The sequence below is a fragment of the Triturus cristatus genome, chromosome 7 (genome assembly GCF_964204655.1).
Source record: "Triturus cristatus chromosome 7, aTriCri1.1, whole genome shotgun sequence".
In the NCBI taxonomy this organism is placed as follows: domain Eukaryota; kingdom Metazoa; phylum Chordata; class Amphibia; order Caudata; family Salamandridae; genus Triturus; species Triturus cristatus.
The window spans coordinates 353,232,325-353,253,322 of NC_140590.1; the positions used below are offsets into that span (position 1 = coordinate 353,232,325).

At 46.8% G+C, this 20,998-nt stretch overlaps 1 protein-coding gene across 1 annotated transcript in view; it reads left to right on the forward strand.

Moving 5' to 3' along the window:
• Positions 1-20,998, forward strand: part of LOC146809649 (uncharacterized) — a 763,091-nt gene that overhangs the window by 246,499 nt on the left and 495,594 nt on the right. Inside the window, exon 4 of the mRNA XM_085616508.1 lies at positions 14,443-14,757. Within this exon, the coding sequence (XP_085472634.1) occupies positions 14,443-14,757 (315 nt within the window). The remainder of the gene's footprint in view (positions 1-14,442; positions 14,758-20,998) is intronic.

Here is a 20,998-nt window from a genome sequence, read left to right on the forward strand (position 1 = left end):
TTGTGGAGGTACTGCAATAATACTGGATTGTTGGCCTAAGCTTAAACCAGCTAGATAAGAAAAGGCCTGTGTGTGTATGGTGTGGGTATGAGGGTAGGTCCAGGATTGTGTGTGAGGATAGATGCACATGTGTGTAGGAAGGGTAGGTCTATGTGTGTTAGTATTTGATAATGAGTCCATGTGTGTTTATGAGGAAAAACAGACATGTGTAGCCGGAAGGTCCAAGCATAAACGTCTACATTTGTGTGAGGAAGGCCCAAATACGGCACTGGTGAAACTTATCTACCATAACAACCAATCATGTTACATGATACTATAGCAATAAAAAAGAAAAGTATCAGCTGGGAGTGGTAGGGGGATGAAGTGGTTACTAAATACATAAGCATCTGCTTGCAAGGAGAAGTTTAATAGCAGTCTCATAAGTTCTGCAATGAAAAAGTAGTATGTGGATAAAAGGCACAACGAATAATGTGCTTGACCAAAATAGGCCTATGCCTCAGAACGCAAGGGAGCCTCATCCATCTTGAAGGTATGAGGCCCTCTGAGAAGAGTAGAGAGAGCTGCACTCCAGGACCAGGGTAGCACATGCTGGTTTGTGGTTCAGAGGCTGGGTGTGTCTCATATTCACTGGAGTTCAGAGGATTGTGAAGAGGGTCCCTGGAGAGGCACATGGATAAAACCGTTTAGGTCAGAAGGAGAATTATATATTGCATTTAAATAGGGCTCCATTAACAAGTGTAAAACTGACAAAATAATGAAGTGATACTATCATAAAATGTGGCTCATTATGCTGCATTATTTGCCTTTTCTTCCCGTATAATTTATTCAACCCTGCTGCATAATTTGGCCCTTCCCTGATGCGTAATTCCAGTGGTCCTGCCTATTGGCATTGCAAAATTCAACAGGCAGGCCATATGGTCCAGGAGTTTTTCCCATTGCCGATTCTTTTATTGCCTACTGAATCTTGAATCCATCATGAGCATGTTCAAAGTTTCTTGCTTCTCTGGAGGGAATCCTGTCAGGTTCATTCTATCTAATCCAGTGCGGAGCTGAGTTCTTCCAGTGATTCAGGCCCCTGTGCTCTACACAGGTCAGTGTAAAAGCCTAATAAGGCTGTTTATGCTGTTTTGTGCATTTCATGGCCTATCATAGGTATGTGTCGTGTGTGATGCTCATTTCGGGTTTAAACAGTCAAGCAAGTAGTTTGCTTGCTTTATCTCCCTCATAGTCTTTGTGGATTAGGTTTTCAGTATATATGAGCTGTCAGGAGCGCTGCATGTCCCTGCCCGCCAACTGTAAATATTGCTGGCTGAGAAGGTCATGTATTGGCGCCTGTTCTAGGTCATTTAGTGTTTTATCTGGTGTTGTCGGTACCCTAGCCATCGTTTTCCTGGCACCACACCGAACTAATATTGAGTACCAAAGCCACCACTATGAAGGCTTCCGATTCGAATAGTATGCTAGTAGCTGACCTCTCATTTTCTTAGGAGTGTTGGATGATGTCTCAGTGTTTCCTTGAATATTTGGTCCTCAAAAATGGTGCCTTGCAATTTCCAAGTCAGAAAAGACATCATATCCATAGAAAAGGGATTTTGGTCTGATAGTGTTTTGGCTTGGTATTATGTGTTTGATACAAGTGTCTGGAGGGAGTTGGAGCCAATAGAGGAAGTGGGTGGAGCCGCTGGAGGAAGTGGGTGGGGCCAGTGGATGAAGTGGGTGTGGCCTCCTATAAACATTTGAGCACCTGGACTTCATATTTTACAAATTAAGCACTTTCAGGGAGTCGAGTGGATCGGGGGGGTTATTTATCAGTTTTTTGTACGTGAGCGAGATGGCATGCTCCAGCATGTGTCCGTCAAGCAGCCGATCCTCGAGCGGGGTTGCCTGCGGGGGTCGAGTCCCCGGTGGAATGTTCGCTTGGAGGGAGTGTCTAATCTGCAGGTATCTGAAATACTCCGTAGGCGCCAAGTCGTACGTTTCCTGTAAGTAGGCAAAAGATCTGATCCCCTCGGACCCCCACAGGTCTTTCACCTGGGAGATCCCGATAAGGTCCCAGCTACGGAACCCCTTTGTGTGACCCAGGCTTCCCAGTCTCTCCGACGCCCACAGGGTGGTGGCCATGGTCAAAGTGTTGGACCAGCCCAACTTGCGATGTGCAGCGTGCCATATTTGCACCGAGTGCTTCGTCGGTCCGGTGAGCTGAAACTTGCCGGGTTTAGAGTACAGCACGACCTCGTAATTCCCCCCCCCCGGGAGCAACCATCTGTCCATCCCGTAACCTGGGTCGGTCCCATCACTATACGTCCCCTGATTGATCGCCGAAAGGTGAGCGGCCCAATAGTACTTGCGGATATCCGGGAGGGCGATCCCCCCGTCGTACCATCCCAACATGAGTTTCTGCAGCGCTATTCTAAGCGCACCCGACCAAAGGAGGGCTCGCTGCGCCACCTCTATAGCCAAAAAGTAGGAATTGGGCACCAAGTCTGGATAGTTTTGGAGGGCATATAAAAATCTAGGGAGCGCCATTATTTTAAAGAGGGCCGCCCGGCCCAGCAGTGACAATGGCAGTCGCTGCCACGAAGTTGAGTAACGCTGGAGCCGTCGCAGTGGCGACAGTAAATTCTTTTCATACCGGAGAGTCTTATCCAGAGTGACAAACACTCCAAGGTATTTGAAGCCGTCCTCCACCATGGTAATCGGGCAGTTGCTGGGAAGCCTGGGAGGGCTGCCATGGAGGACATAGAGGACGGATTTGTTCCAGTTGATGCGGAACCCCGAGTTCCGCCCAAAACTGGTAAATATATCCATCGCTGCCACTATAGATCTCCGCGGTTGGGATAAGTAAAGGAGGATATCATCGGCGTATAGCGAGATTTTGTCCTCCCAGCCGTCCGTCCATCGTATCCCTGTGAGGTAGATGTCCTGCCGGATCCACGCCGCCGGTGGCTCAAGGGAGAGCGCAAACAGGAGAGGCGAGAGCGGGCATCCCTGTCTGGTGCCCCTCTCCAGGGCGAAAACCTCAGAAACCTTGTTGTTGACTACCACCTGGGCCAGGGGCTCCGAGTACAGAAGGCGAACCCATGCCGCAAAGCGGGGGCCGAAGCCCATTTTGCAGAGTACCGCCATCATGTAGGGCCATTCGAGGGTGTCAAAAGCCATGGTAGCGTCAAGCGACACCACCACCGCATCTTCTTGGATCGTGTGGCACCTACCCAATACACCATTCAGGCGGCGGATATTTAGTGCCGTATTGCGATGTGGCATGAAGCCGGACTGGTCCGGGTGTACCAGCGTGGGAAGGACGGAGTGAAGCCTATTGGCGAGAGTTTTTGCAAGTATTTTCGGCTCTGCGTTGAGCAGGGAGATCGGTCTATACGATGAGCAGGCATCTCTCGGCTTCCCTTCTTTCGGTATGGGCACTATAGTGGCCAGGCGCTGCTCACGCGGTAAGCTCCCCGGTCTTTTTTTAATAGCATTGTTTTCCATGGGTCGAGAAGTGCACCATTTGTGGAGGTACTGCAATAATACTGGATTGTTGGCCTAAGCATAAACCAGCTAGATAAGAAAAGGCCTGTGTGTGTATGGTGTGGGTATGAGGGTAGGTCCAGGATTGTGTGTGAGGATAGATGCACATGTGTGTATGAGGGTAGGTCTATGTGTGTTAGTATTTGAGAATGAGTCCATGTGTGTTTATGAGGAAAAACAGACATGTGTAGCCGGAAGGTCCAAGCATAAACGTCCACATTTGTGTGAGGAAGGCCCAAATACGGCACTGGTGAAACTTATCTACCATAACAACCAATCATGTTACATGATACTATAGCAATAAAAAAGAAAAGTATCAGCTGGGAGTGGTAGGGGGATGAAGTGGTTACTAAATACATAAGCATCTGCTTGCAAGGAGAAGTTTAATAGCAATCTCATAAGTTCTGCAATGAAAAAGTAGTATGTGGATAAAAGGCACAACGAATAATGTGCTTGACCAAAATAGGCCTATGCCTCAGAACGCAAGGGAGCCTCATCCATCTTGAAGGTATGAGGCCCTCTGAGAAGAGTAGAGAGAGCTGCACTCCAGGACCAGGGTAGCACATGCTGGTTTGTGGTTCAGAGGCTGGGTGTGTCTCATATTCACTGGAAATCAGCGGATTGTGAAGAGGGTCCCTGGAGAGGCACATGGATAAAACCGTTTAGGTCAGAAGGAGAATTATATATTGCATTTAAATAGGGCTCCATTAACAAGTGTAAAACTGACAAAATAATGAAGTGATACTATCATAAAATGTGGCTCATTATGCTGCATTATTTGCCTTTTCTTCCCGTATAATTTATTCAACTCTGCTGCATAATTTGGCCCTTCCCTGATGCGTAATTCCAGTGGTCCTGCCTATTGGCATTTCAAAATGCAACAGGCAGGCCATATGGTCCAGGAGTTTTTCCCATTGCCGATTCTTTTATTGCCTACTGAATCTTGAATCCATCATGGGCATGTTCAAAGTTTCTTGCTTCTCTGGAGGGAATCCTGTCAGGTTCATTCTATCTAATCCAGTGCGGAGCTGAGTTCTTCCGGTGATTCAGGCCCCTGTTCTCTACACAGGTCAGTGTAAAAGCCTAAAAAGGCTGTTTATGCTGTTTTGTGCATTTCATGGCCTATCATAGGTATGTGTCGTGTGTGATGCTCATTTCGGGTTTAAACAGTCAAGCAAGTAGTTTGCTTGCTTTATCTCCCTCATAGTCTTTGTGAATTAGGTTTTCAGTATATATGAGCTGTCAGGAGGGCTGCATGTCCCTGCCCGCCAACTGTAAATATTGCTGGCTGAGAAGGTCATGTATTGGGGCCTGTTCTAGGTCATTTAGGGTTTTATCTGGTGTTGTCGGTACCCTAGCCATCATTTTCCTGGCACCACACCGAACTAATATTGAATACCATAGCCACCACTATGAAGGCTTCCCATTCGAATAGTATGCTAGTAGCTGACCTCTCATTTTCTTAGGAGTGTTGGATGATGTCTCAGTGTTTCCTTGAATATTTGGTCCTCAAAAATGGTGCCTTTCAATTTCCAAGTCAGAAAAGACATCATATCCATAGAAAAGGGATTTTGGTCTGATAGTGTTTTGGCTTGGTATTATGTGTTTGATACAAGTGTCTGGAGGGAGTTGGAGGCAATAGAGGAAGTGGGTGGAGCCGCTGGAGGAAGTGGGTGGGGCCAGTGGATGAAGTGGGTGTGGCCTCCTATAAACATTTGAGCACCTGGACTTCATATTTTACAAATTAAGCACTGCTCAGCGTTGACAACATCCCGGTACAAACAGCAACACCTGCACAACAGAACACAGGACACAACTGGTTCCGCAAATGTGCACAACATGGCAAATCACATCTGAAACCGCAGAAAAATATAACATGACAATGTACAAGTACAACCTGTAACCTGCAAATATGTTTTAATCACACATGCAGTGAAATTAGACATCTTGTATTGTCCCATGATTGCCATGGATGGCCACAACGTGACGTGCTCATGAGAAGTAAGTGTCAATGATGGAGTTCCTACGGGCCATTCCTGCCGCAACTGCAGTGTGATGTGGGCCACCTGCCCCATCGTCACCATCATTGTCCGGTACCTCTGGAACTGGGATCCATGGGGCATTGGTGCGAACACAGATGTTGTGCAACGCACAACATGCAACGATCATCTTACACACAATGTCCGGGCTGTACAGGAGCTTTCCACCTGTGCCGTCCAGGCACCTGAAACGTGACTTCAACAAGCCAAATTTATTTATTTATTTTTATTTAGTGTGATTTTATATAGCGCGAAGATAACCCGAAGGTGTCAGAGCGCTTTACAAAAAAAACTGTTGTGTTACATAAGGACTTTAGATTATATGAGTTGCATAAGAGATATAAAACAGGAAAAAAATTGTAAATGTACAAGTGGAGCGAAAGGAGGGAAAAATTGCAAATGTACAAGTTGTAAAGTCACTCAAGGAAGAGATACAAACCGATAAACTCTTAAATCACATAGGAATGGTAGTAAGTACAATGGTCTACTATATATACTAGTGGTTAGAGCGCTTTACAAAAGGACCAGTTACATTACATAAGGACTTCGGCGTACATGCGTTACATAAAAGATACAGACAGAACAACTCTAAAATCGCAAAAGAACAGTAGTCAGTACATACGCCTACTACAGATACGAGAGGTTAGAGTTGCATATATACAAGTTGAAGATTCACTCAAGGAGAAGAAACAAACAGTACAAAACCTCTAAAGTTACATAAGAGCAGTAATAAGTAAATATGTCTACTACAGATTCTAGTGGATAGAATTACATATATACAAGTTGCAAAACAACACTTAAGATTACATTTAAAAAGCGATTAGGGTTGGACAATTATATATTAAAGATTTACAGAGCATGGCAATTACAAGACTATCAGCGAGAAACAAGTAAGAAAAGCAGATAGGGACAGGAAAGAGATGGGACCAGAAGTATAAACAATAGTCACAAACAGGGAGCAGATCTGTGGAGAAGGAGGACGATCAAGAGGTCGCCCAGCTGGAGACCAGCGGGGACGGAGGAACAGACTACGTTCGCAAGATGGCGGATCAAGGACAAGAGCGACAACAGGAGACGGTCCCAAAATGGTGGGGCGCACATGTGTCCCAGTCCAAGAGTTAGGAAGGCCAAGTCTGAAGGAAGCCAGGGAGCCGACCCAACGGAAGAAACAAGAAGGGGAAAGGAGCCAGACAGTCGAGGGTGAGGGGGGTAAGGCGCTCTCCAAAGCACAGCTGTGCCATCCATGTGCACAGGACCCGGGCAGCGGGGGCAACAATGTCCGATCCATTCTCCCAGGTCGAAGGGAGACCGACACAGGCTCCAGGGCAACATTAGCTCTCCTCACCCACCGCCGGCATTCAGGGGAACCTAGTTGCGGGTGGGACTGCCGAGACATCCACAGATGGAAGGACTGCTTCCGTGGGCCTTCCTGGGGCGACCTGCTGCTTGCTGCGGTCTCGGGAGCAGTGAAGAGTAGACGCACACATAGCCAGCGGGTGGAGTTGCGGCCCGCGACTTTAGCGAGCTGCTCCGGCCGCTATGGAAAGGATGCATCGCAGCTGCAGGCGCTCTGCTGGCCCAGTGCTGCTCCGCCTCCTCCGCCGCCGGCCAGCACCGGACATTTTTAGATACTACTGGCTCATAGGTGCCTATGGCTGCAGTGTCCCCGACTGATATAGCTGCTGATTCTCCACGTTTTAGTACCAGAAAAAAAAGTGCGTTTAACGATGCCCCTGGTGCGTATGTGGTCCTCATTGTACTGCCTCTGGGCAGGTGTGTCCGGGTCTTGGAGGGGTGTCATCATTCAAGGGCAGAGCGCATATCCTTGATCACCTGTGACAGTGCAGGGAAAAAAGAGTCAATACTTGGTTCAGCAGGATGTAATGCAGGCCCACTAATCCAGTGACGCCTCTGCTAGCTGTGTGTGGGGGTGAGTGTAAGCCAGCCCTCAGGGAGTAGCTGGTGCTGGCAAGGACTCCAACAGTCATCAGGCACTCAGAAATGCAATGTCAGAACAACAAGGGGGAATGACTCAAGTTGCACAGGGCTAGTGGCCCCGGATGCACAGCGGCCGACACGGGCCCACCGCCACCGGACGCTGACCTGCGGGAGACTGGAGTTTGGTCATGAGGGCAGAGCAGGGCCTCGCATGTGTCATAGGTGCCTTCCGGGTAGTGTCATGGGGGAGAATTGGAGGTCTATCCCCAGGGCATGATGCAGAGGGCACAAGCCAGCTGTGTCTGACAACATGGAGGATATGAATGCCACAGACCCATGTCAGACATCAAGTTCGTACCTGCCCGTTGCTGATGACAGCCCCCAGGCCACAGGCTCAGACACCAACGATGTTCCGCCGGAGGATGACGTTCACTCATGGCGCACAGGGTTAGTGGCACCACGTGTCGAGGGCTTGCATTGAACAAGGTTAGTGGCACCACGTGTCGCAGGCCTGCAATATGGAATTATGCCTCACTGAACAAAGGGAGTCTGTGCTGTGGCCACTGCCACGGACTTGGGGACACTGCCATTCAGGACTCAGGACACTGTTCCACATGTGGGACATACTGGGCCGAAGAGGACGCCGGTGGAGCATGTCAATAAGTTAGGAGTAATGTGGGCCAGCGTCGGGGGTGCCAGCGATGGTCTGCGGAGGCTGCATAGGTCGCGGGGCTGGGGCTTGGAGCTTGCAGTTATCACGGGAATACTGGTGATGTCTGCAGTTTGCACCAGCTTGTGAATGGGGTGTTAGGTATATCTCCACTTTTGATGCATTAAGGTGGAGATAAATCAGAAATAAGTCCTTTTGAATATGCCCCTAAGTAGTTGGTTGAAGGGAAGTCAAGTGCAAGATTATGATGGGCTTTATAATTTGCTTATGAAGGAACATCTTTTAAGTAACTGTACTTCTGAAAAGTTGCATCAATACCTGGTGGACCTGGGTTTGATCTTTCCCCAGGTGCTGGGGATAAAAGGCTGATAATTTGGTAAGAACTAGAGTGTCATAAACAAGTCCTGGAGAGGTGACCAAGGAAAGGGGTTGCTAGGCCCCCATAAGAGAAAAAGGTGGAGCACTCTACAGACAAGGATAAGGAGTCTTCTGTGGCCTCGGAGGACTCTACAGACAAGGATAAGGAGTCTTCTGTGGCCTCTAATAAAAACCTGTCCAGTAGGGTGGGCCCTGGGACACCTAATGAAACAAAACTAGGTACGAATTTGGATCCGAAAAGGTGTTGGTGCTTTGAATGCAAGCAAAGAGGGCACCGAACCAAGGACACTTCCTACTCTAATGACAAACCCACTAGTGCACCTCCAGGGGTTGCCAGTTTAGCCTTTGAAAATGATTCCTCAGATGAGGAAGTCCATGTAGCTTTTAAGTGGAATGTGGGACCAAAAGGTGAATTGGAGATCCCAGAGGTAAGCAGACATTCCCCCATCTGCTGGTGAATGGAATCTCAGCCACTGCCATAAGAGATGCATGTGCTAGTCACACCATTGTGCATGGCAGGTTGGTACTCCCAAACTAGTGTATCCCAGGTGAGACTAGAAGAGTAAGGGCTATCCCAGTGGAGGTTACTAACAGGTCAATGGCTTTAGTACCCCTAGAATTAGCCGGGTTCCTAAATTTGAGAGTATTGGTAGTCAGTATGGACCTCCCCCTTGATTAGCTCCTTAGGAATGTCCTCCCAGAGGTTAGTCTGAGGTCAAAAGAGGTACTGGTCCAAATCCATTTCTCTCCTAATGATTCTGAAGGTGCTGAGCACCTGCTGTTAGTGCTAATAGGCCACAGAGCAAAAGAAAAAGGAGAAAATATAGGAAAGGTGGGTGACATTTAGCCAAAGTTCAGGTAAGTCAAGGACACCCTGCCCCGGTCAGGGTGAACTCCACTGGTGAAGCCCTACCTAACTCACAATAAGTCCTGACTATTCAGGCAGCTGTTAAGCATGAGATGGTGACTCCTCAGCTAACAGAAGAGAGACTGGAAAAAGGGTGTTTCCTACAGGATGTAGTAACAACCCACTCTAAAACAGCAGACAGGCCCCCTGAACCCAAAGAATCCTATAAGCTTGCCCCTTCAATTGTCAGTGAAGAGGTAAATGTGTGGTTCTGGGCACTGACATCTGTCAGTGGTCTCTGCTGGGTGTCGGACTTCATGGCTGCACTGTCAGTGGCATGGTTTTCTGACCCCATGTCAAATAGCAAGCTCGGCCCCATGACCCTGTTGGTCATGGTGTGGTTACTGAAGTTGGGTGAACTGGGGGTAGCCCTGGCTAAGATAGGGTTAGCAGAGGTGAACACATCTCACCCCAAAAAAAGAGAATGGATGAAGAAACTAAAGAAGCAGACAAAGTGTGTTTTAAAGGGGGGGGGGGCGGGGTCCTAACACTATTGAGGCAGGTCAGCTTCGCAAAGGAAATGACCTGGGCAGCAGGATGTAAGGCACAACAGGCTCTGCATCAATCAAGCCTGTTTCCTTACTCTTACTCGCTTGACAGACTAGGAAGGCTTTCCAGGTTGGGACTGAGTATCCTGGTCTGTTGGCTGTGGGGGCAGCAGGCAGTGGGGGGTTAGGACACTGTGTTCTTGTTGCTATAGTCCCCTCACTTTTGTCTGGCATTTGATGTAACTTTGACTGAAGTGCACTGGATTCCTGGTAAAAAAGTGCTCAGTGCCAATGTTCTTTCCCTAAAACAAGACACCTAGTCACTTGGGGCCATATGTATCAAAGGGTTTTAGCCATTCTGTGTCTATGGAAAAATGTGTTCATACATATGGGCCACGATCCCCAAGTGACCAGGCCCATAGCACTTCTGTAAGTCTCTAATAAGTGGTACCTCTGATACCTAGGCCATAGGTAATAAAGAGCGTCCCTAAGAGCTGCAGCATATCTTGTGCCACTCTGGGAGGACCTGGCTTGGCAGTTCGGGCAGGACTGTTACCATTAGGGACAGGGTCAGGATTGATTTGCATATGGCCAGGTCTTAACTGGGATGGCATGGTGAGCAAAAGAATGATGGATTTAACCCAGATCTCTTGACTGGGGGTGAATGTTTGGATTTGTTCTGCAATCCGTCCTGCAATTGTGTGTCTTTTGCTTTTTTGCCCTAAGTGCACCAGGTATGCTCAGACATGGGTCCTGGGCTCACTGTGCCACTGGAATCAAGCTATCCTCACTGAAGAAGGGGGAAACCCCGAAACCGGTCCTAGGATGCTTGTTTCTGGTCCAGGGAGGACCTGGATTGGCAGTTCGGGCTGGACTGTTCCCTTGAGGCACAGGGTGAAGACTGATTTGCATATGGCCAGGTCTAAACTGGGGTGGCATGGTGAGCAAAAGAATGATGGATTTAACCCAGATCTCTTGACTGGGGTGAGTGTTTAGGTTTGTTCTGCATTCCGTCCACCAATTGTGTGTCTTTTTTACTCTAGGGGACCCAGCACCAAACTTACAAAGACTGCCACTGCAGGTTGCATGACAATATGCTCTAAAAGAGTGAAAACACAACATGACACACTTGGGTACCATGTCCTCTAAACTCTGCATGTAATATTTATAAGTGACCCCTACAGCAGGCTTTACAGCCCTATGGTAGGGTGCATTATATTACATGTGAGGACATCTGTGGAAGAGGTTTGGCGTAGTGGCCAGGGCGACTGCCTCCGGATCCTGGGGTTCACGATTCGATCCCCGGTGCTGGCAGTAGATCAACCCAGCACCATGTGACTCTGGGCAATAGCTCGCTTAATCTTCCTGACGGCCCCCAGCGCCGGGACACCTCTCTGGAGGTAGCTGTGTGCTTTAGAAATACTGGACATTTACATTTACATCTCAGCATGAGCAGATATACCCCTGTACTGGCCAGTTCCTTTACTGACAGTACAAGTGAACAGGGAAATCATCTTAAGGTATGTACTGGGCAGTGGCCAAAACAAGTTTCCCTGCTACATGATGGCTTCACTGAAACATATGGGACCTGATTAACAAAGGTAAACTTAGATGTTTGGTCTAAACTTAGACGAAATGTCTGAGTTTGCAACTTTGGGAATTCACAAAGTGCATTTGCGAGTAGTATCTTTATGTCTGCACTCAGGGAGGTGATCCGCCAAGAGCGCAGACATAAAAATAGTACTCGTATGTGCCACTTGTTAATTCCCATAGCTGAAAACGTAGACTTTTGGACTAAGTTTAGACCAAACGTCTACTTTTACCTTTGTGAATCGGGCCCAAGGTGTTTGGTATCAAATACCTCATATTATTAAACCCACACTGATTCCTGTGCTGGATTTATTAATACATGCACCCAGCAGACAACTTAGAGATGCCCTTAGAAAACCTACCAACTACTGGTGTGCTGACTGACTGGTCTCAACCAGCCTACCACCACAGACAAGTTTCTGACCCTAGGGGTGAAGGTCTTAGTTCTCAGGAGGTCATGAACAAAAGCTTGCTCGGGCAGAGGGTGTTTGCACCCCCTCCCACAGGATGACCTGTGAATTAGCATTCCAAGGCAGGGAGCTTCAAAGAGCCAACCGCCTTTGGTATACCAATATGGCTTCCCTCACAGGAAAGGGGCCTCCCCCCGTTCAAGGCCAATTTGGCGCCAAGACAGGTGGGGAAATTAGCTATGCAGTTGCACTGCCAGGCTGGACACACCTCTAGGGTGACCAAGCCTGAAATGAACACCAAATTTAGGATTACACCAACTTCTATGTGGTGGAATTAGGAGCCCTTGGACAGGGTGATGCTCACTCCCCAAGTGGTCATCTAGGAGGTGTAAGTAGCCCATTAGCAATAACCCCTCACTTCGCTTAACACACCATAATTGAATATTTAGTGGACCCTTTGATACCAGGACGTAATTTTTTTACACAGCAGCAGAAGAAGTGGACAAAGAAGAAGACTGGTCACCCGAGAGCCAAGGAGCAAAACTGACTTCGTTCCAAGCCTGCCAGCCTGCATGCTGCACTCGACCCTCGTGTAGCAACTGACTCATCCTGCTACAGTACAGACCTCAAGAAAACCGGAGGGCTGCCAGTGCTTTGCCAATTGCCAAAGGAACTCCCTCGGAGTAGAGGTGCTACTCCCCTGCAGCTGCAGGCATCAAAGAAGCAAGACCCGCTACACCGACCTGCACCCTACAGAGTCTACCAATGCAGCAGCCACCCAGGAAGAGGTAGAAGGGCTCCTACTTGTCAGATCCATCCTCCCTCCAAATGTGGGTACCCCAGGACTGACAGGAGCTGCACAGCATCAATACCTAGGGTACTGGACCCCTTGCAGCAGCCAAGTCTTGTTGTGTCCAGTCCGGACACCACCGTCAAGGAATACCGACCTGTTCTTTATGATACATCAGGGACAATGAGACCCACATCGAGAGTGGCCCAGCTGACCTGTTTGCCCCTCTGCGACTACTGCTACCGGACGCCTCAAAGTACCTACGGACCCGTGCTCAGAGCCTCAGTCCAAGGGAGGTGATGGTGCGAATGGGATCCCCAGACCCTCAAGCGCTAATCCCATCCTTGGGTTTGCCCAGACTGGACTTCCAGCTGCTGCCTGCACGCCCCCTCCAACCGCGAGAGACTCCAGCACAGGATCCGATGTCAAAAGACACAACTGCACCTGAGCCCCATTGCCCGTGTAGAAATGGACAAAGGGTCGAGCTAACCTGTGTGTTACCCCGTACTGGTGTCCCAGTCGTAGCTTGTTGCCTTTTTCGGACCGGACTGTTCTCCCATTGAAGTAAATGAGGCACCTGATGCTGTAACACACCTCTGCACCTGCTGCTAGTGTGTCGCTGGACCTTGACCCACACTCACCTAAAGTCCAGAAGAACAGTCCCGTAAGTCGCTGTCAAGTGCTCAAATGCAGTACATGCTTTTCCCCCCAAAGGATAATATTACTGCATCTAAAGACTGCAGTGTCCACTTTTAAAAACTGTAAAAAAATCATAGCTGGAAGAGTGCTTACCTGATTCCGATGATCTTTGTATCTAAATTCATATAAAAGTATGTGTATAAATTGGTGTCGAATTTCTTTACCTACTGCCCTTGTGTGTGTAATAAATGCTTAACAATGCCTTTGATATGCCTAACCGCTCACCCACACTACCACAAAAGAGGATTCTTGCGAATTGTATGCACTAATTCCCTTCCATTCAGAAGGGACTGAGGAGATGGTTACCAGTGTGCATTGCTCCCTGCGGAAATAGTGTCATATTTCTTATATTGTATTTGTAGGGAGAAACAGGTTCAGGGGCCCCAGACTTAGTAAAGAGAGAAAGAGGAAGAGTAGCTTTGGAAATAACGGGACTAAAGTCTGAAAGATATGGATACTGAGAATTTTTTATTTTCGGCTTGCTTGAAAATCACCAGAGAGTGAATCGGCGAGTATTCTTAAAGGATTCAATCATGCAGCGGACGTGTTTTTAACATATCTTGGATTTTGAGAAGAGTTGTGTGCCCTTTAAGAAAAGACAGTTGATTGCTTTGACAGAATATCATCGGCAAACTCTCCAAGCCCATTAAAGAGCCTTACAGTAATGTATACTCATCTGCGCATCACGGACCACGAGGAGCGAGTCTGCGAGGGAGAGGCAGAGGGAGGCGGAGAGAAACAGAAAGAGGGAACGAGGCAGAGAAAATAAGTAGGAGGAGAAGGAGGGGGGATGGGGTTCTGGAAGATTAGGGAGAGAGAGGGGGAGAGAGAGAAAGATGTAAGAATGTGGATCGCGGTTGTGTTAATTTAATTATTTCCCAAATGTATCTACTGTTAGGCTAGAAATCCAGTATATTTGGAAACAGATTATTGAGAACGTGGTCTTATGCATTTAGGTATATCCCGAAGGCCTCTCACGTGTGCTGCTTGTGTTCCTCTTACCTACAGGTTACGCCCCGATAAGGCTGGTGAATGGACCCAACGCGTGCATTGGGAGAGTGGAAATATCATACGGCGTCGGTTGGGGGACCGTATGCGACGATGACTGGGGAATAGAAGATGCGAACGTGGTGTGCCGGCAGATAGAGTGTGGCCACGCTGTAGCTGCTATAGAATCTGCTTACTTTGGCGAGGGATCTGGGATGATATGGCTCGATGACGTCGGCTGCACAGGAACGGAATATACCCTCGTGGACTGCCAGCACCTACCAAGGGAAGAACACAACTGTAAGCATCATGAAGATGCCGGAGTGGCATGTTCAGGTAATATTTGCTCTTTTTGTGCTACTTTTCACCTGGCTCAACCATCTGAGAACAAAATCTGGACAAGGATGTATCATGATCCCATTCTAGTTCACAGGCTGGCAAGTTTCAGTAGCTCCATGTACCTGATATTTATTTTATTCTTTTTATTCACCAGCGGCAGCCCCTTTAACCATGTGTAGTTCTACAGAATTCCAGAGTAATGCTTAACCGTCTGATGTGGCACAAGCTAGTTTACGATTTACCTAATAATGCAGTGCCTTAATGTGAAGTATTCCAAGAACAAAACAAAATTAGTGGAACTCCACATGACAGTTAAGAAAGTAGGCATGGATGCTGAATTCAGTCACCCGGGATTGTTCCAAGTGACCAGGCTTCAAGGCAGCGGTGAAGTTTAATTCCTAGCTCATTCTGTTCATTTTTGTTTACATTCATAGTGACAAGTAACTTCTTTAAAATATTTATCTTGGATATAGAGAAGTCATTTTTCACCTTTCGTTCGTTTCAACGTTCATCTTTACATGCGGGAAAAATAGCTCTTCAATGAACTTTGGAGCCATTCTCCTCCTTCAGGAAAACTGCTCCTCCTGAAAATTATGCACTTGTGATACGTTTTATTCATATTTTGATAATTTTCACCATCGCCTTTCTTTCATTCTTCCTCTCATTCTCTCCCCTCTTCCTTTTTCAAACTAAATTATCTTTGTAACTTCCTCTGAACCCTCCTTTCTTCTGATTCCTCCTTACCACTGCTCTTGTCCACTTCCTTGTCCTACACAGTCCTGAACAAGGCTAATGACTCATTTGGACACTGAGGATGGCCAAAACATGTTGGCAGTAGACAAAGGATGTATGAAGCATTGATTTCTAAGACATCCCGTAGGGTTCCTTTAAGAGTATCTAGGGTACCCACCTATTAAATAGATATCTTTTATGTTAACCCTGAGGTATTTTTAGTTTATGAGGATCCCTGCAATTAGCCAGTTCATTCTTATATTGAACTCCTTCAAAAGGTACAGCTGTAAAGTGGTAAACAACATTTGTGAATGCAGCACACGTAAACAGCATTTTTGAATGCCTATGACTTTATATGGTAGCACATTGAAGCCAGATCAACTGGATTTGCCGATGCTTGTTTTGAATAGTGTCTAAGGTGCTCTCAAATTCCATCCCTCTGAAATATTTTTATAAGAACGCACTCCTCAGCCTAACTGGTTTATTCTCTGTCTTGCGCTGGTAAGTAAATGTTATTGTAAAGTTTCACACTTTTTAATATAAATATCTAATCAATCATGAAAACAAGTCAGCACCTAGCACCTACGGTCCTCTGGAACCTGGTTTGCACTAACGAAAACCTCAAAAACAGATTACTACATCTATCTAAATTCTCTTTGCTACATGGTCTACAAGCTATAATACATTAGCGGCTCGGTAAAACACCACCTTTCCTCCCCAAAGCGCTGTGAGTTGTAATTGACAATCAGCAGTAGCAAGCAGTTGCAATGCAATAAGTCTCGCATTTACACAAGTTTGAGCTATTGGCATTGCAAATGTCAATGCTTTTTATTTATGGTTTGGTTTCTAAAACATAAATAAAAGGCATTCTCATTTACAATAACAACAGCTTCAACTCAGTACCGGTCCGTGGAGGGAGTGATGGTGAGGCAGTGAGGCGGGGCGGGGGAGGGGCAGGGTAGGGAAATGTAAACACCGGAATATGGATGAACGGAGGTAAGTACACATTTAAATAAGTAAAACGAATTCCTTTGCGCGCGCTGCATCGCAAAATGCCATGCAGCGCGCGCAACGAAATTCGTTTTACTTATTTAAATGTGTACTTACCTCCATTCATCCATATTCCGGTGTTTACATTTCCCTACCCTGCCCCTCCCTCGCCCCGCCTCACTGCCCCACCGTCACTCCCTCCACGGACCGGTACTGCTTCAACTCTCACAAATGTGAGACCTTTTGCATTACAAATGCTTGTTTGTGAAAGCGCTCCATACAGCGCTTTTACTTTAATAGCGGCCCGCCCCTTTCTTTAGACAACCCGCGTTTAAAGAAAGGTAGGCAGGCACCACTAAAGTGAAAGCACGTTATGGAGCGTTTTTACAAAAAAGCATTTGTTAAGCAGCATAGCGTGTGCAGAAGTGCCACGCTGTGCAATGAGAATTTTTCAAAGATAAAGCGCAGCGTCCATGATCGGGTGCTGTCGTGCCTGCAACAGCAGCTACAATAAAGGAAATAGTGCTCACAGACTGTAGATAAGCAGACTGTGTAACTACACACGTAAAAAGTCCAGTCCTCATGGGAGGTTACAAATGCTGACAAGGCGGTACTAAGTAGGGGCTACTAAGCCTATTCATGAATCAAAAGCAATGATTAAGAAAGGACAGTAATAGGAGCCAATTAAAAAAATGGACGGAGCTTCCAGTCCATACCTGAAAACATAATGCCTCGCAGAGCAGCTCATGCGCTGCCCAAGATCGACCTAAAAATGTAGCGCAGTAACACCTCCATACTGCCGACTTCACCCGCCTCTGATCGTGATTGAAAGCCGGCGGAAATGGAAGAAGAATGGTGCGGGTTTGCAAGATTTAGTAAAATATGGCGGAGGGAAGGAAAGGGAGAAAAATCATTGATATAATGCAGTACTGCATTAATAAAGCATTTACCTCCCCTATATGGGGTTCAGAAGCGCTTACCCTCTCGACAATTGCGTTTGGTGCTGAGGGCTATGAGTGGCCACTCTCAGACTGTTCTCTCCTCCGCCCTTGGATAGATGAAAGGACACCTAATATGGGGCATCCACAGCAGAGACTGGACAAGCATCTAAAACAAACAAGTCATCACTTTAAGGGGTTTCCATCCATGTTACATGTGGCTCATGATCCATTTAAGCAGGGCTGTACTGGGAGTCTGAGTTGCACCCGAAGACAGCAGACCACATCCGCAAGGTTCCATGTTGCCTTCTCCTCTGGACATGTTTATACCATGCAGTGTCTATACCTTGGACCCAGAAAAATGCTTATTATTTTAAGCGTCCCTAGCCAGTGTGATAAGCTCTGGATGTTGTCTGAGTCGTGCATAATTGTGCTCTCCTTTAAAATGTTGTTTCTCTGTCATAGGAGCGAGCAACTTAGTGAAAGTTAATTGAATGTGTTCCTGGTACAATTGCTTTATCTTGTGTGGCAGTTATATATAAGAGACCATTAATACATAACCAGTTGCTGGGTACACAGTTAATACTTGGAATGTTTCAATCCCGTCAACATCTACAGTGTGCCCGAGAAAGAGTTTGCCGGAGAGTGGTTTTGTATGTAAAAGCACCCAATTGCAAGATTACCAATGTGCGGCTGACACTTGACTTTAGGTCTAATGGGACTGCATTGGCTCAGAATGCAACTCTTCGCTCACGCACACAATTTTTTTTAAGTCTGACAGATGAGAGGGGATGTCTTCGATTACCCAGTGAAGTAACCATGTCTCTGTAACCTGGCTAACTAATTAAATTGCTGTACTTTTTGGTGAGAAACAGCAGGGCCTCCACTTATGAAACTAGAACCATTCATATCACTTTTCTTTGTTTTTACAGAGTTTTAGATATATCGCGAACATGACCTGAATCGGGTATCAGAGCGCGCTATATTGCACCAGTTGCAATACATGAGGACGCATTAATTTTTGTTAGGCATGGGGAGATTAAGTGATTTGCCCAGAATCACAGGATGTTCAGAGTCATTGCCGAGACTCGAACCCAGTTCCCCAGATTCGAGGTCGACCGCCCTAACCGTTAGGCCAACTCCTCCCAGAAAAGTTACTTTGACGTGTGCCTCAATTTCAGAGGATAATAAAATTGGAGCTTTCTATCTAGCCATGTCTTTGCGCCTTACGGGATTACAGTGGATCAAGAGTAACTTGGACATAGACATACACTTTCATTGGCAAAGAGTCAGTGCACCAAGATTGCAGGCAGCTCAAATGCGGCTGGGCAGGTACTTCCTGCGCAGAGCGGTGTTTTCACTCATTTTCTTCTGGAACGTCAAGTACCTTCTCTAGAGCAGGTCTTATTTTCCAGAGCCAATCGTGAGATTGATGGCACTGTACACCCAACCAGTGATCCCTAACATAGTTGCTTCTTCGGTCAACTAATATTAAGGGCACTGTAATAAATATGTTAACGCTTAAACAACACCTCAAAGTAAAGGCAAGGACATCTCTTTAGCAATCTCTAGGTGAGACCTATTGTCCGTGCCAGCGCATGTTTTTTTGTTGTTTGTGTTTTTTAAACAGCATGGTTGTCATCTCTTCATTCGAACCTGTAAGTAAACCACCGGCGCACTTCGAGCCTCTGAACCAAATGGTATTCCATTGAGAGAGACTTTATCGCTTTATTCATCCAAGTTGCAGCTTAAAGTTCTTGATCTAATTCCACTTAGGCTTTCTTGGGCTTACATGCCTCTTGGGCTGGAGAGATTCTGAAGAACCTCGATAGTCAAAAGATTTGCAATCCTATTGGGATATAACACCTGATTTCCATCCTTAAGTTCATCTTTGCTGCCTGCTGTGGCCCATACCCTGGAACGCTGGCCATTGAGGCTAAGTACATCGCCTCCAGTATGCAGCAGTTGTGCTGCTTCACAAAGTTTATCACCTTCTGACATACGAAAGCCTCCTTAGCCATGCAAATGGTTTAGCAGGTAGCAGTAGACTGGCCAATTCAGTTACGTTACCCCCAGGGCGTGGGATGATAAACTGGGGGGTCTCTCAAAGGGACCTGGTCGATGTAAGTAAAGGCGTGGCTTAAAAACATAAACTAAAAATCTGTGCTTAGCATAGTGTGCCGACTGGTAATTTGCTGCTTCTTTCATTGTATCCATATATATAATACAAGTTACATTACACCTACAACAAGCCAGGACTTTTGGCTTTGTCAATGGTTGTTAGTTGCATAAGGTAAATAAGCAACAACTATGGCTTTGCCGTATATGAAAATGCTTCCGTTCTGAAACGGTGAGAACGTGATTGTACTATGAGGAGTCTCTTTGAACTGACATCAAAGACAGTGAAGGTGGTACTGCTGCAGAGTTACCATTTATTTTTCACCCCCATGTTGAAGACTAAAATGCAAAAGCCTGGTAGGGACCTGTCTCAGCACCTGTTTTTTAGAACTGCCGGTGCCGAGCCCCGGCAGGACCCGGCCCACTTAAATCTCTGGTTAACCCCACTCCTGAGCTTGCTATCGGTTCCAGCGCTGCCACACGAACCTCTGATACTGGACTGGTTTTTGCACTGCTTGCCTGTTGAGCAGGGAAGGGTGTAGAGACACCCTAGGAAAGGAGGAGTTCTCATGCTTGTATGGCGGTGAACTATGCAAAGCTTCGGGCACCGCAGTGGAAACAGGTGGAAAAACAATTTCTGGTCTTGCCTCTTGAAGAGAGTGCTCGAAGCTAGGAGTAAACAGTGCCTAGAAGCCGTCATCAAGGTAATCCTTCTGATCACACAAACCAACAGATAGGAAGTAATTCAAGTCATTATTTAGACACTGCAGATAATGAGTGTTGGAAGTATGGTGTACAGTAGTAGGCTCCCTTCACATATTATTTGATCAGCTTTTGTTAACCAAAACAAATACCAAACAAAGTTGTAGCTAAGTCTGAAATTCTGTCAGTGCACCCTTTTCAGCTGCTTTTTTTGGGTGATTGACGTTAATGCTGGGAAGGGCTGCATAGGTTCCTTTGAATACAATAGTTTTCATGCAAACGTTATGTGAAAGACAACATAGCCTTTTCTGCCTTGCGTGAGTTTCAATCTGTTGAGAACCTGCTATCGGAAGGAAACGCTTGGTTCTGACCATTGACATCCTTCCTCGTATTAAAGAGCCTTGTGGGTTCTTTTCATGGCAATAAAGATCAGCGTGGCCGAGTACTGCAGGAAGCTGCTAGCTTGAAGACTAGCCAAACAAGCATTGAAAATGCAATTGGTCTCGCCTTTTATTAAGTTAAACCATTTGCTTTGCTAATGGTATTGTATAGCAAAGCAAATGGCTTTAACTTAATCAATCAATCAATCAATGAATTTGTAAAGCGCGCTGCTCACCCGCTAGGGTCTCATGACGCTGGGATGGGGGTGTTGCTACTGCTCGAAGAGCCAGGTCTTGAGTTGCTTCCTGAAGGAGAGATGGTCCTGGGTCAGCCGTAGGTGGGTGGGGAGGGAGTTCCATGTCTTGGCCACTAGGTAG